Raw genomic sequence first — 15,732 nt, forward strand, 5'->3', positions numbered from 1 at the left:
CACAGCTTTGACTTGCCAAGTACATCTTCAAGCTCAATTCCTGCCAGGAAAACAAAACATTCTGGCGGACGACCTAAGCAGAAATCTTATGGACCAGCAGAAGTGGAAACTGGATCCATAAATCTTCGCATGGTAACACAGAAATGGGGGAGCCCAGACATAGATCTGTTTGCTTCTCCCCAAAATTATCAACTGGACAAATTCTGCACAAGGACTTATCACAGGCAAGCAGGCTACCCGCAGTCGGCCCGAGTTCCAAAGTCTAGGTCTGGCGTCGCTTGCTGTCGCTTCTTCCCTGACGTCAGTGCGCCAGGGGTATAAAAGATGCAACCTACGCCATTTTCTTCAGTCTTTCTTGCCGAGCGGTGCCCGAATCAGAAGCAGTTCGCAAGTGCCGGTCGGCTGACTCCTGAGATTTTCGAAATAGAGTTTCAGGACCGAAGTCTTCAGTAAAGCTAAGTACCCCTTTGGGGAAACTTTTTCTTGCTCCAGACCGATGTCAGTCAAAGTTAACAATTGTATTTCTTGTGGGAAGCAAATACCTCATAAGGACTTTCACACTTACTGTATTCCTTGCCTAGGCCCTGACCACAACGTTACTAGTTGTGGGTTTTGTGCTAGATTCAACAAACGCACTATTAAACGTTGGTTTGATTTTGCATTACATTACTTTGGCCGAAGGTTTAACTATATAATGCCGTCGGAACAACCGACCGGAATTCATAAAATACGCAAAGACAAGGAAAAGGACAGGCATCCGAGGTCCAAAACCGATGACAAAGCCTCTTCTAGGCCAGTCACCAGTTCGCCGGTTCTCAGTGAGGCGCTTTCGCAGCCCCTGACACCTTCAGAGCCACAGGCCGTATCCGACTCCCACGTGGAGACAACTAGGCCTCTGGATACTCAAGGTATTGGGCCTATGGAAAATATTCCCTCAGATGGGCCTGAGCAGGCATCGGCTTCTGAGGGTGTTTTCAGACCTGCACAGCTTACTATTAAATCCTCTGCAGCAGCCAAAGTACAGTCAAAGACACCATTAAAGACAAAGAAACAAGTACAGTATTCTCCTGGACAGTCAACCATGCCAAAGAAACAGATGCTTAAAATGGCCGAAGACTTAATTACTTTGATCAGGGGTCCCCATCCCTCTCCTGATAAAAGGCCTAGGCAAGACACTGACTATGATTGCTCTGACCAGGTTTCTGTTTCCTCTGATTCCTCTTCAGATCAGGGCTGTTCTCTTCCTCTGATTCCTCTTCAGGTCAGGGCTGTTCTCTTCCTCTGATTCCTCTTCAGATCAGGGCTGTTCTCTTCCTCTGATTCCTCTTCAGATCAGGGCTGTTCTCTTCCTCTGATTCCTCTTCAAATCAGGGCTGTTCTCTTCCTCTGATTCCTCTTCAGATCAGGGCTGTTCTCTTCCTCCCTATGAGGACTCTGATGCTGAAGAATCTATACCTTCAGCCTCTCCACCTGAGGATTACTCTTTTGGGGAAACTCTGCACACTATGAGGGAACATTTCCACTGGGAGAGCCAGGATTACTCAGAATCCAAGAAAAGGCTCAGAGATTTTCTTTTACTGCCTCAACACAGGCCCCTGGCTATCCCCCCTGTGCTTGATATAGTTGATGATGTTTTTTCTTCTGATTCTTTACCCCCTGCACCAGTCAAGCCAGACAGGTATTACAGGGTCCCTGACGCTCATAAATTTCTTTATAAAAACCCGGCTGCTGACCCTGAAACAATTTCTCAGGGTCCCAAAGGGGTTAAAGCTTCCACTGCTAAAAACCCTGCTCCCTCTAATAGGGATTCTAGAGCTCTAGATAGATGGGGGGAAAAAAGTTTACACCTCTGCTACTTTAGCTGTAAGGGCTTTAAACTGCCAGTTTCACATGCTTAAATATCAACAGTACTCATGTCTTTGTTAAAACAGAAAATGCTTACAAATTTAGAGAATCCTGACAATAAGGAAATGCAGGAATTATTGCATGCAGCCGAACAAGTGGGAAAGCATACTCTGCAATGTGGTTTTGATTCATTAGAGGCTTCTTGCAGAGCCTCAGTTACAGGCTCTGTCATTCGTAGGCATGCTTGGTTGAAAGAACAAAGTTTACCTGAACATGTTAAAGTAAAATTTTTGGATGCTCCATTACAGCATGATGCTTTGTTTGGTGTTAAGGCAGAAGAGGTGTTAAAGAAAATGGAGGTTAAAGCAAAATCTATGCAGACAGTAAAGGATTTCTTACAGGTTCAACTACCTAGGTTTAGTAGAAACTGGCCTTCAAAAAATTGGTCCTTTCAGGTGTCAGGCCACAAAGAGGCAGATACAGATGCCCAAGAGGCAGATCTCAGCCCCAAGGCTCCTACAGACCTAAACAATGGGATGTTTCTGCCCCTAAAGGAGGAGAAGACAAATCACAACCTTATAGGAAACAGTCCCAATGACTTTCCTCTGCAAAGGCCAAGCACTTACCTTTTGGCAGCACCCCTAGGGGGAAAGCTAGCACTTTTCGCACAAAATTGGCACATAATCACCCAGGACAAATGGGTACTGAATATAGTTTCTCAGGGTTACAGGTTCCACTTTCACACTCTTCCAAAATCAAAAGGTATGCCGGACCTGCCACAAAACCATTGGGCAGAGGCACAAAAGGAAATTGCTGCTCTCATGGACATGGGATCTATTCAAAGAGTACCACAGCAAGAACAGGGACAAGGATTTTACTCAAGACTCTTCCTGGTTCCCAGAAAGGACAAGGCCTGGAGACCAATACTGGACTTGTCAATCCTAAATACTTTCCTGGATGTTCCAAAATTCAAAATGTTAACACTGCAGCAACTTCTACCCATGCTGGGCAAGAAGGCTTGGCTAGTTACTTTGGACCTCAAGGAGGCATACCTGCATGTCCCAATCAGACAATCTTGCAGAAGATACCTCAGATTCATAGCTGGCTCAATGCATTACCAATTCTCTGCACTGCCCTTTGGCTTATCTACTGCGCCCAGGGTCTTCACAAAATGCCTGGCACCAGTAATTGCATTTTGCAGACAAAGAGGAATTCAGATATATCCCTACTTGGACGACTGCCTTATTCAAGCAGAGAGCAAGGACATTCTATTAAAGCATCTGGCGTTTGTAAAAAGATTATTAATTTGCTTAGGGTACACAGTAAACAAAAAGAAATCAAAACTAGTGCCCTCTCAAGAGATAATATTCCTGGGTGCAAGCTTAAATACACCCGCCCAGATGGCTCATCTCACGCCAGACAAACAAAGGCAACTGACTCATTACTTTCAAATGATGGCATCAAAGACCCAGCTCCCTGCAAGAAAAAATTCTGCAGGCCCTGGGCTTCATGGCTTCCTGCATTCTACTAATTCCATATGCAAGACTACATATGAGGAAACTACAATGGTATCTAAAAAGTGTTTGGACTCAGCATTGCCACAGCCTGGAAACAATAGTAACTATAATTCCCTGTCTACAACAGGAGTTTCAGTGGTGGTCCAGGGCCTGTCACCACAACAAGGGACAGCCCTTCACCTTACCCACAGCCAGGCAGACAGTAACAACGGATGCATCTGATTATGCCTGGGGGGCACACATGGCAGGAAAATGTATTCGGGGCATGTGGCCCAAGGAACAAATGCATCTTCACATCAATCAAAAAGAGATGCTAGCTGTACAGAATGCCCTGACAGCCTTCAAGGATCTACTACATCCAGGACAACTATTACTAAAAATGGACAACACCACAGTTATGTGGCACATAAGCAAGGGGGCACACATTCCTACCCCCTCTGCAGGCAAGCCATGACTCTGTGGAGCACAGCACTGACCTATCAAGTACATCTGCAGGCACAATTCCTGCCAGGAAAGAAAAATACACTGGCAGACGACCTAAGCAGAAATCTCATGGATCCGCACGATTGGAAAGTAAACCCACAGGTCTTCAGCATGATAAAAAGGAAATGGGGACGCCCGGACATGGATCTTTTTGCCTCCTCGCACAACTGCCAACTACAGAAATTCTGCACAAGAACTTATCACTCACAAGCATGGAAAGTGGATGCTCTTTTATTCAGCTGGAAAACCCTGACAGTTTATGCCTTCCCTCCATTCTCTTTTCTTCCCAAGGTACTCCTAAAAGTCAGACAAGAGAAGCCAAAAATGATCCTGATTGCCCCAGATTGGCCACCCCAGCACTGGTACCCAATCCTAAAGAGCTTGTCTCGAGGCCCAGCCTGGCCTTTACCTCAAATTCCTCATTTTCTGACTCAACAAAACAATCAGATTCTATACAGTCAACTCAGAACCTTAAATCTGGCTGCATGGCAGATAATATAGCCACTCAGACCACACCTCTCTCTAAAGCTGTTATTGATGTCATTTTAGCAGCCAGGAGGCCCAGCACTAGGAAATCTTATGCAGAAAAATGGAAGAGATTCTGTGCTTGGAACCACACACAAGGATTCAAACCACTTGTTCCAAATATACCTCAGATTTTACAATACCTAACTGAGATGCTGGACAAAGGCCTATCCTTTTCATCTATTAAAATCCATGCCTCTGCCATTTCAGCTCATTACAATACGGAACCTCCTATTTTTTCACATCCACTGCTAAGGCAGTACCTCAGAGGGGCAAGAAACATAAGACCCCCAAGGAGAGCACCAATACGTACTTGGGACCTCAATTTTGTATTAGAAAAGCTCACACTGCCTCCTTTTGAGCCAGCCATTACAGCTGATTTAAAATTCTTATCATGGAAAACTGCTCTGCTCCTAGCAATAATTTCAGCAAGAAGAGTCTCAGAGTTACAGGCATTAATGGCAGTGGAACCTTTCATAATTTTTCATCAGGACAGGGTCTCTCTAAGGACAAACCCAACATTTATGCCAAAGGTGGTTTCCAGTGTGGCTCTTAACCAAACCATTAATTTGCCAACTTTCTATCCAAATCCCCAGAATAAAGGGGGGAGACTTCTGCACACTTTGGATATACACAGACAGCTACGATTCTACTTGGACAAAACAAAAGCTTTCAGAAAAACTGAGCAACTGTTTGTAGCTTATGCTGCAGGATCACATGGAAAACCGATCTCAAAGCAGACCATTTCAAAATGGATAGGACACTGCATTCGCTTCTGCTATGCACAACATGGCAAATCAGTGCCCAAGGGCATAAGGCCACATTCTACCAGAGCAGCAGCCACTTCAGCAGCCTTTCTCAGAGGAGTACCAACCAAAGACATTTTAGAAGCTGCAACCTGGAGTTCAGTGCACACTTTCACTAAGCACTACCACTTACCTCTCTACTCTAAATCCAGAGCAGGCTTTGCCACTGCAGTTCTGCAGGGCCTGGTAGCCTCTCCTAATCCTATTTAGGCCCAGCCACCCAACCTCAGCTTTGGGATTCTACCCAAGTGTAATGACTGCAACAGTGAAACACGATGAACATAGTACAGTTGTGTACCTACCATAAATGTAGATCTCAACTCTCTACAACCTATGTGATGTATTTGCTTGTAGATGAAGGAAATGTTATTTTGGTACATGCATGTTTTTTGACATAATTTTTTCCAGCCTTTCCTATTTGAGGGCACCTGACATCTGGGGCAAGAAAAACTGAAGAAAATGGCATCTGTTGCATCTTTTATACCCCTGGCGCACTGACGTCAGGTAAGAAGCGACAGCAACCGACGCCGGACCTAGACTTTGGAACTCGGGCGATCATGGTAGCCTGCCAGCAGGATAACCCAAGTGTAATGACTGCAATAGTGAATACACTCGAACATCTACATTTATGTTAGGTACACAACTGTACTTTCTGCAGGGCGTCATAGCTGCTCCTAATGCTATTTAGTTCCATCTTCCCATCCATAACTTTGGGATTCTACCCAAATGTAATGACTGCAACAGTGAAACACAAAGAACATAGTACAATTGTGTACACTTACCATAAATGTAGATGTTCGAGTGTATTCACTGTTGCAGTCTGGGTTACCCACCCGCCATCCCCCTTTTCTATAACTTCTCTTTCCTTCACTATATTATACAGCCTTTGTGGTGTATTTGCTTTTAGATGAAGGTAAAGTTTATGTTGCTAAAAGTGCATTTACATATAGTGCTGTTTATGTTTTTATATATATATATATATATATATATATATATATATATATATATATATATAGAGAGAGAGAGAGAGAGATATAGATATACATATATTTTTTGCTCCCCATTTGGGGGGCACCTGAGATCTGGGGCAAGAAAAACTGAATAAAATGGCATCTGCTGCATGTTTTATACCCCTGACGACCTGGAAGAGGAGACAGCAATGATGCAGGACCCAAGACTTTGATATTCAGGCCGACTGAGGGCAACCTGCCAGCAGATTACCCAAATGTAATGACTGCAACAGTGAATGCACTCGAACATCTACATTTATGGTAAGTGTACACAACTGTACTTTTAAAATGTAGTTTCCCAAGGATACAGATTCCACTTCCACTCCTTACCAACCCCAAACGGTTGGCCAGACCTACCCCCAAATCATTGGGCAGAGGCTCAAAAGCAGGTTCTCTCTCCTAAGCATCAAGGCTATTCAACCTGTCCCAGAAGAAGAATGGGGGTCATGGTTTTTACTCAAGACTTTTCCTGGTTCCCAGAAAAGACATTTCCTGGCGTCCTATCCTGGACCCTGTCTATCCTAAACACCTTTTTGGTAATCCCAAAATACAGAATGCTAACTCTTCATCAGCTGCTTCCCATGCTAGGCAAAAATGCCTGGTTGGCAACACTGGATTTAAAGGAAGCCTACCTGCACATCCCAATCAAGGAGCAGGCTACATGCACTATCAGTTCTCTGCACTGCCCTTTGACATATCTACTGCACCCAGGGTATTCACAAAGTGCCTAGCTCCAGTCATTGCATTTTGCAGGCAAAGAAATATTCAACTATATCCATACCTTGAAGATTGTGTAATTCAGGCAGAAAGCCAGGATATACTATTAAATCATCTGGCATTTGTAAAGAAACTACTAACTTCTCTGGGGTACACCATAAACGAAAAGAAATCACATTTAGTACCCTGCCAACAAATTGTATTCCTGGGAGCAAGCTTGAATACAACTTCTCCTATGGCCTACCTCACGCCAGAGAAACAAGTTTGACAGACTACTTCAAACTATGGGCCACAAAGACCCAGCTATCTGCAAGGAAAATACTGCAAGCCACGGGGTTCATGGTCTCTTGCATTCTACTTATTCCATATGCAAGACTGTATACTAGGAAACTACAATGGTATCTAAAAAGCCTAGGGTGTCAAAATTCTCAGGACCTAGAATCAATGATTCCCATCATATCCCTTGTCTAAAGACAGAGTTCCTTTGGTGGGCAGAGGCCTGCCACCACAACAAGGGACTGCCATTCACTCTCCCCCTGCCGCCAAGACCCTAACAACAGACGCACCAGACTATGCATTGGGGGCTCACTTGGCAGGGCAGTGCATTCAAGGCAAATGGAACCAGAGACAAATGCACCTGCATATCAATCAAAAAGAAATGTTAGCTGTACGGAATGCTCTGACAGCCTTTATGGACCACATTCTTCCAGGACAATTATTGGTAAAGATGGACAACACCACTGTTATGTGTTACATAAACAAGCAGTGGGGAACCCACTCATACCACCTCTGCAGACTAGCCATGGCTCTGTGAAACACAGCCTTGAGCTACCAAGTGCACATACAGGCTTAATTCCTGCCAGGCATGTTAAATACTCTGGCAGATGATCTAAGCAGAAATCACATGGACCCACACGAGTGGAAACTGGAACCAAAGATACTCAACTTTTTGAGAAACAAATGGGGGAGCCCAGAGATAGACCTGTTTGCCTCCCCTCAGAACTACCAATTGGACAAATTCTGCACAAGGACTCCCCACAGACAAGCTTGGCAAGTGGATGCCCTGTCCTTCACCTGGAAAAACTTGTCAGTCTGTGCCTTTCTCCCTCTGCCTCTCCTCTCCAAAGTGCTACTAAAGATCAAATAGGACAAACCAAGGACAATACTGATTGCACCAGACTGGCCACGCCAACACTGGTACCCCCTCTTACGCAGTGTGTCACTGATAGAACCATGGCACCTGCCTCAGACCCCTGCCCTGCTGTCCCAGCAGGAGGGCCAGATTCTGCACCCACGGCTTCAAACCCTGAACCTTGCAGCCTGGCTAATTACCTGATCTCTCCATTATCATCCCACAATAAGCAAGTGATGGATATCATTATGGAGGCAAGAAGGCCTAGTACTAGAAAATCCTATGCTGAAAAATGGAAAAGATTCTGTTCCTGGAGCCAAACTCACAGGATAGCCACAACAGTGCCCAATTTAACAAACATTCTTCAATATTTAACTGAGATGCTTCACAAGGGTCTTTCCTTTTCTCCCATCAAAATTCATGCCTCGGCCATTTCAGCACATTATAATACAGAGCCACCCCTCTTCTCTCATCCACTGCTGAAGTAATTCCTCAGAGGGGCCAAAAACATAAGACCACCCAGGAGAGCCCCTACTCCAGCCTGGGACCTTCATTTTGTGTATTGGAAAAACTCACTCTACCTCCCCTTTGAGCCAGCTGCAAATGCAGACTTGAAATTTCTTTCTTGGAGAACAGCTGTCCTTCTAACCATCACTTCAGCAAGAAGGGTGTCGGAATTACAGGCCCTCATGGCAGTGGAGCCTTTCATCATCTTTCTTGCAGACAGGGTGTCCCTCAGGACCAATCCTTCCTTTATGCCTAAGGTGGTATCCAGTGTGGCCCTTAATCAGTCCATTCATTTGCCAACCTTCTTTTCTAATCCACGGGACAAAGGGGAACAAATACTGCACTCCTTGGATGTGCATAGACAACTTAGATTTTACTTGGACAGGACTAAGCCTCTCAGGAAATCTGAACAGCTGCTGGTTGCATTTGCTGCAGGGGCAGAGGGGAAGGCCATTTCAAAGCAAACCATTTCTAAGTGGATAAGCCATTGCATTAATTTATGCTATAAACACCATGGAAAACCTACCCCACAGGGGATAAGACCTCATTCCACCAGCACTGCATCGACCTGTACAGCCTTTCTCAGAGGTGTCCCTACAAGGGACATCCTGCAAGCTTCTACCTGGAGTTCTGTACATACCTTCACCAAGCATTACCACTTGCCAATTTTTTTCTAAATCCAGAGCTGGCTTTGCCACTGCAGTCTTGCAGGGCCATATAGCTGGCCCTATTGCTATCTAACTGCCTCCTCCCTTCCTTAGTTTTGGGAATCTACCCAAATGTGATGACTGCAACAGTGAAACACGAAGAACATAGTACAGTTGTGTACACTTACCGTAAATGTAGATGTTAGAGTGTATTCACTGTTGCAGTCCTGGTTACCCCTGGTTACCCCCCCTCCAGCCCCTTTACTTCTATTGACTATACTTCTATTCTTGTTTAATATGCTTATAGCTTTCTGGTGTATTTGCTTTTTGTTGGAGGTGTAACCTTGTATGGGGGCACCTGACAACTGGGGCAAGAAAAACTGATGTAATGGCATCGGCTGCATGCTTTATACCCCTGACTACCTGACGTCATGGAAGGTGAGACAGAACCGACGCAGGACCCAAGACATTGATAATCAGGCCGACTGAAGGCTACCTGCAAGCAGATAATCCAAATGTGATGACTGCAACAGTGAATACACTCGAACATCTACTTTTATGGTAAGTGTACACAACTGTACTGTTTTCAGTGCACTGAACTGAAAAATTATATTGAAACAGTGAAAAATGCATGCACTGTGTTATCTATAATAGACTTAAATTGTCCTTCACCGAATGGGGATTTTCATCTCTGAAAAAGCGGGATATTATGTGTCTTATTGTTACTTTAAATTAGTGCTTTTTTCTTAGAGTACAATTTATGTACTGTTGCACATTCAAATAAGTCTGTGCTGAGAACTCATCAGCCTAAGTGCATCTTTTTTTTTTTTTTTTTTTTTGGAGTAAACCATGTTATACACCCTTCTAAGTTCATGAAGCCAGCAGTATTACAAGTTATGAATGTTTAAGCCCAGTGTTAGGTCATATCTGCACTGAGATGAATAAACGAGTCAGTACAGCCTCAACAGACGGAATCTGTATTACAGCTGAGTTAGTGCTTTCATCCTCAGTTGTCACAAGAAGTTTGTTTGGAATTTATTAATGTTACAAATATCAGCAGTTGTGAAATTCAGACAGCGTGTGTGTCTTTCTTTTTTTGGGGGGGGGGGGTGGAAGACTTTACTAAAAAACATAGGTGGTCTATAGCTTGTGTATACCATTGTAAAGGGCATTTGACCATGGTGGAAAAAGACAAGAAATAGCAGTCCATGGAACAAGGCCTTTCCTTTGACGGTCATCCTCTCCTAAGCAGAATGTGTTAGTATTCTCACTAACTTTCATAAATAAGATTTGGCTAAGTACAACACAAATGTCATTAAAGACTGGAGAGTCCTGCTAGGTTTGCATTATTTAAATATATGTAGAGTTGAAAAAATAACTTGTTAGATTGTTTCATGAAGCTAGACCATACCTATTACTTGTGACTCGTTGATTGTATTTCCTTGGTTGTTTCAATGCTGGTGTACGTCCTTAAGCCCTGATCATAGTTGTTAAACTGCTGCTGCTAGACATAAAGGCTTTTCATGAGGAAGGAGGTCTCTTCTTACATTATAGCAGGAAGGTTGAAGCTGTAACTAGGATGTAACTAAAGTCTATTACAGTGTTTAGGCTGAACAAGGGAGGGGAAAAGACATGCATACTAAGTGAAGTATGGAAAAATAAGCATCCCTTCTTTGAGACCAGTTAAAGTTCGGAACAAGATTACAAGATTTAAGGGGAGGAGCTCAATTTAGAACGGTAATGGAAACATTGCATTATGACTGATAATAAAAGTAGAATGAATGTTTGGTTAGTTTTAGCAATTTTGTTTATGTTCTTATAGTCCATTGATGTGATCAAGTGATAGCTTGAAATATTTGACTTGTTTCTGCATAATTTTATTTTTGTTTTTGTATTTTTTTCTGATTTTTATTTAATTTAGAAAATTTATTTTCCTCTGCTAATTTGATGGTCTGTGTCTTTTTTTTTTGTTGTTGTTGTAGAGGACCTAACTTTACCTGTTGACATTCCCAGTTACTTATCATCCCAAGGAACACTGTCTGATCCACAAGAGGGCTACAGTAATTCAGAAGCTGGCAGTCATCAACAGCTTATGCCACCTTCTGCCAATGGCTACTTACATAGAGGAACTGATGGTAAGTCTACTTTAAGCCGTTAAGTTAGTTGCATTACTAACAAGGCAGCATTTCGCAGAAGAACTTTACACTTTATGTATGAAAACGTTTTTACCATTTATGTAGTACAGCAGGTGGACCCAGCAGTTGCTCTTTTTCTGATGGCAGTTTGTCCATTGGTACAGTCTTGTTTGTGGTACATTTAGCAGCTCCTGTCCAGATGGTTGCTTAGAGGAGGCCGCCTGTATCTCACATGCTACTGCAGCATCATTTTTTGTGCGGCCCAAGTATGCTGCATTCAAGGCTTTGATTCTGCCATACTGTGAGTATCCCCCCCCAAAATGCTGTGGCTTGGACTTGACAGATACTGACCGGCACGCAGTGTAATCATTAAAAGTTGTTTAGCAGAATACTTTGAGCCTCAAGAATGTCTTTGCAGGTCACACCTAAAGAATTGTGTGGTCGATTTGTCACAGTTTCACTAAGATTTTAGTTTACTACTGTGTAATGATGTTGATGTGCCCAAGGACCATAATTTTGATGAGGGAAGAGCTGAACTTCCAAGTACAAATCGGAAAAAAATGTTTTTAAGTCCAGGGCTGTGACACCTCAGAGCATTTCTCCTTCTCCAGGGTAGAGTGATCTTAGTATGTGTAAAGTAGCTGGAGGGGTGTGGGGTGCAGGAGTGTAGCACTGACATTTAAATTTTGCTTTTTTTTCCTTTCTTTAAATCCCATTATTTGTCTGTGTGTTACTTTATTTTTCCTGAGGTTCTGGGACCGAATTTTTTGGATCTCGCAAGGGTGGGAGCGAGCTGAAGTGATGTTGCTAATGATCTTTCCTGTACAGCCTTGGAGTTCATTATGTGCATTTCATCTGTTTACTTGTCATCTTCCATCACATTGCAAGCTTTACAGAGTGTTTTACAGACATACTTTGACTTAGGCATGGGATCCATTCCCATCATTGCACTGTTCATCAGTGGTGTTAACAGGGGGTGTTTGCTTCCTTTAAATAATTCTGTATGTCTTTTCTCCATTTGTTAGGAATATAGCATAAATCATGCCACATTACATAACATTTTTGAAGTAAGCAAAGTGCTGCAGAACTGAAACTGAAGCAAGTGCTCTGAAGTCTCACTTTGTATGGCAAGATGTCTGATTTAAAACTAGTTGTGTGTAGTGGTACTTCACTTGGAAATCTTGTCTGGTGGACAGAACTCAAGGCGGACATTTCACTTTGTTGGTGAGAAAAACAGGAATATCCTTATACATATGCTCCCAGTTGTCTGTAGTACACTAACAAGTGAAGCTTTTACTATAGCAGATGGAAGTTATAATCATTGTTTGTTGTGACACTGTTTTCAAAGCTGTTTCCAGGTGTTGGGTTTGGACACACCTCACATCCTGCGTTATTGATAACTGTTCATTGATGTATGCTAAGTGCACTAAATATGTTTCAGAGAAAAGACCATCCACCTAGAGAAGAGTAGCACAAGAAAGTGTATACTGACCACATTTTCTGGTCAGCAGGAGAGAATCAGAAGACCATTTAATCAAGAGGGAGCATCACCCAATATTAAAACTGAAAGAGTAGTATTTTTATCAAAGGATAGGATTTAAATTGTTACATTTTGGTGCGTGTGTGTGTGTGTGTGTGTGTGTGTGTGTGTGTGTGTGTGTGTGTGTGTGTGTGTGTGTATTCTCACATACTCAGACTCTTTAAAAGCTCATTGTTTTATTGAATGGGATACTTTTATTTTAAGTCATATATTTGGCCTTCTGCATCACTGTGTACGTTCACCCTGTGTTGTAGGACATTACTGCACCCCCAGACCAGACTGACCATTTTCCCTGTAACAGGGCTGCCAGGTGGTGGTGGGGCAGCCTGTCCAAGTACCGAATTCTTGCTAAAGCTAGCTGGACAGAAGTTTTGCTCTCCCAAGTGGTATCATTGTGAGAGCCACTTTGATTTTGTAGTGTATGTCCCTACTCCATTATTGGAAAATACTTTGCCAATTGCAAATGCATGCATTCACACACCTGTAACTGTAGCTAAGGTTGCCGTAGTTTCTTTCAAAGGCTTATGCCCCTTGAGTCCCAAATGTTAGTGCAGCACTTCCAGGTTTTCCCTTCGGTAGAGAACAACAAGGTCTTCCCTTCGGTAGAGGTGTGGTCAGTGAACTGTACAAACTCCTCTTTCTGTCCCCGTTGGGTGAACCACCATCAGCCATTCTATTTTATCCCTTCTGAGGAAGCTCATCCAACACCTAACCTGCTAATTAAACCTAGGATATTTGAGACACAGTTAAGGACAAAGTATCCTAGGTTTGCAAGAAAAAGAAAAATAATCTGATTCCACACAGCAGTGAAAATCAACATGTCCTTTATTGTAGTAGGTAAGCGCTTTCTCGGAATAACATCCGCTTCATCAGTTGGTCTGATGAAGTGGATATTATTCCGAGAAAGCGCTTACCTACTATAATAAAGGACATATTGATTTTCACTGCTGTGTGGAACCAGATTATTTTTCTTTTTCTTGTATTCTCTGGTTTTTGCATCTGATTCCTTATTTGGTTCAAGGACTGTTTTCGTTTGGTATCCTAGGTTTACAGTGGGCTAATGACCACCAGGATCTTTATAAGCCTGGCCGTGCATTGTAACCCAGTTTTGTCCCCAGGTACTTTGGATGCCTATATGGTGGAGAATGTTAGTAAGGAGGTAGCTAAGGGTAATGTGGGGGTTGTTAGTTGGGGATTAATTTGCTTACTGTCAGTCTCTGTCCATCAGAGACATGGATAAGTTTGTGATTTCTCATCCAGTGATCAATTTTTTTTTGTGTGAATAGGGTTGCGAATGAACTCTGCTTCAAGTGGCTGGGGAGCTTATTCCATAGTGAGGGGATCCTTTGAAAGACGTATCTGTCTCTCCAGCATGTTCTGTTTATGAGAATATATACAACTATTTGACTACCTCTTTCCCTAGATTCCCGTGTCTTTTCGGGATACCTAAGATTCATAAAAGTATAACTGACCCCCCAATGAGACCATTGATGGATGGACGAGGTTCACCTACGTACCCATGCGCTAAATTTATAGATTCAATTATACGGAAATACCTGACTTCTGAAACCCAGATATGTAAAGACTCGTGGTCTTTTTTGGAAAAAATGGATAACCTGGTTTTTGACAATTGTCACAACTTTATTACTATAGACGTCAAAGACTTATATACTTGTATTCCCCATGATATCGGGATTGAATGGGTAACCTTAATGCTCAAGAAAAATGGGGCCTCTAACATGGAAATGTCCGTAGTAATAGAATTGCTAGAAATTATTTTGTATAACGACTACTTTATGTTTAATGAAGATTTTTTCTTGCAAAAAGTTGGGGTCGCTATGGGCTCGCCATGTGGGGCTAGCGTAGCTAACGCAGTGATGGCGTATTGGGAGACAGAATTTGTATTTAAGAATGTTGAATTGATGGAATACATTGTCTTTTATACACGGTACCTGGACGATATATTCATTTTAATCAAAGGTGATGAAACTGTCAGCAACCATTTATTAGATAAATTTAATAATTCAACTGATTTTTTAAAATTTACATCTACATTTAGTAATACATCCATAGCTTATTTGGATATCTTACTATCAAAAAATACTGAGAATAGTGGTTTTATAGCCAACATATATAGGAAATCGACATATTCAAACTCCTTTTTGCATTATTCAAGTTGCCACCCAAACTACCAGAAACGCTCAGTAATTAAGGGCCAACTGGTGAGGGCAGCCCGTATTGTAACTTTGGATGACGATTTCAACATTGAATGTGAAACATTAAGGGACATGTTTACGCATAGAGGGTACCCCATCACATTGTTAGAAGAACTGATCAATGAAGTCACAACTAAAAGACTCAATAAGTTTTACCAGCCTTTATTGACTATAAAGGATAGTGATGTTAATAATAAAATTATAGGTAAGAGTCAAGCTGTCTCAGATGGTTGTATGGACAACAGTCAAATCAACACTAAATTTATGGGGATGAAACTTATTCTAACCTTTAGTCAATTTAGTTATCAATGTATTGATAGCTTCAAGAAAAATTGGACATTGTTTAAAAGCAACCCATCTATTTACGAAAAGATCGGGGAACTACCTACTGTCACGTTTAGGAGGGGAAGAAATATGAAATCATTGTTAGAACAATCTGGCCATAATTTCATTAAAACAGTAGGTATGTTTAAATGCCAGAATTGTAACTTCTGTAAATATATCCTTGAGTCAAATAGAATTAAGATACAGAATTTTCAACATAAACTAAAATTTAGATTCAATTGTAATTCTAAAATGGTGGTTTATGTAGCTTTGTGTCAGGGATGTTCTGCGTTCTATATTGGTAAAACAGAACGCAGACTCCGTGAAC

General features: G+C 42.3%; 1 protein-coding gene across 1 annotated transcript in view; it reads left to right on the top strand.

Annotated features, from left to right (window-relative positions):
• LRIG2 (leucine rich repeats and immunoglobulin like domains 2) overlaps positions 1–15,732 on the top strand; it is a gene marked incomplete in the record, with an annotated part of 726,335 nt that overhangs the window by 603,465 nt on the left and 107,138 nt on the right. Inside the window, 1 exon segment of the mRNA XM_044076985.1 lies at positions 11,172–11,324. Coding sequence (XP_043932920.1) covers positions 11,172–11,324 — 153 coding nt within the window.

The sequence above is a fragment of the Protopterus annectens genome, chromosome 7.part0 (genome assembly GCF_019279795.1).
Source record: "Protopterus annectens isolate FY-2018-M chromosome 7.part0, PAN1.0, whole genome shotgun sequence".
Lineage (NCBI taxonomy): Eukaryota > Metazoa > Chordata > Ceratodontiformes > Protopteridae > Protopterus > Protopterus annectens.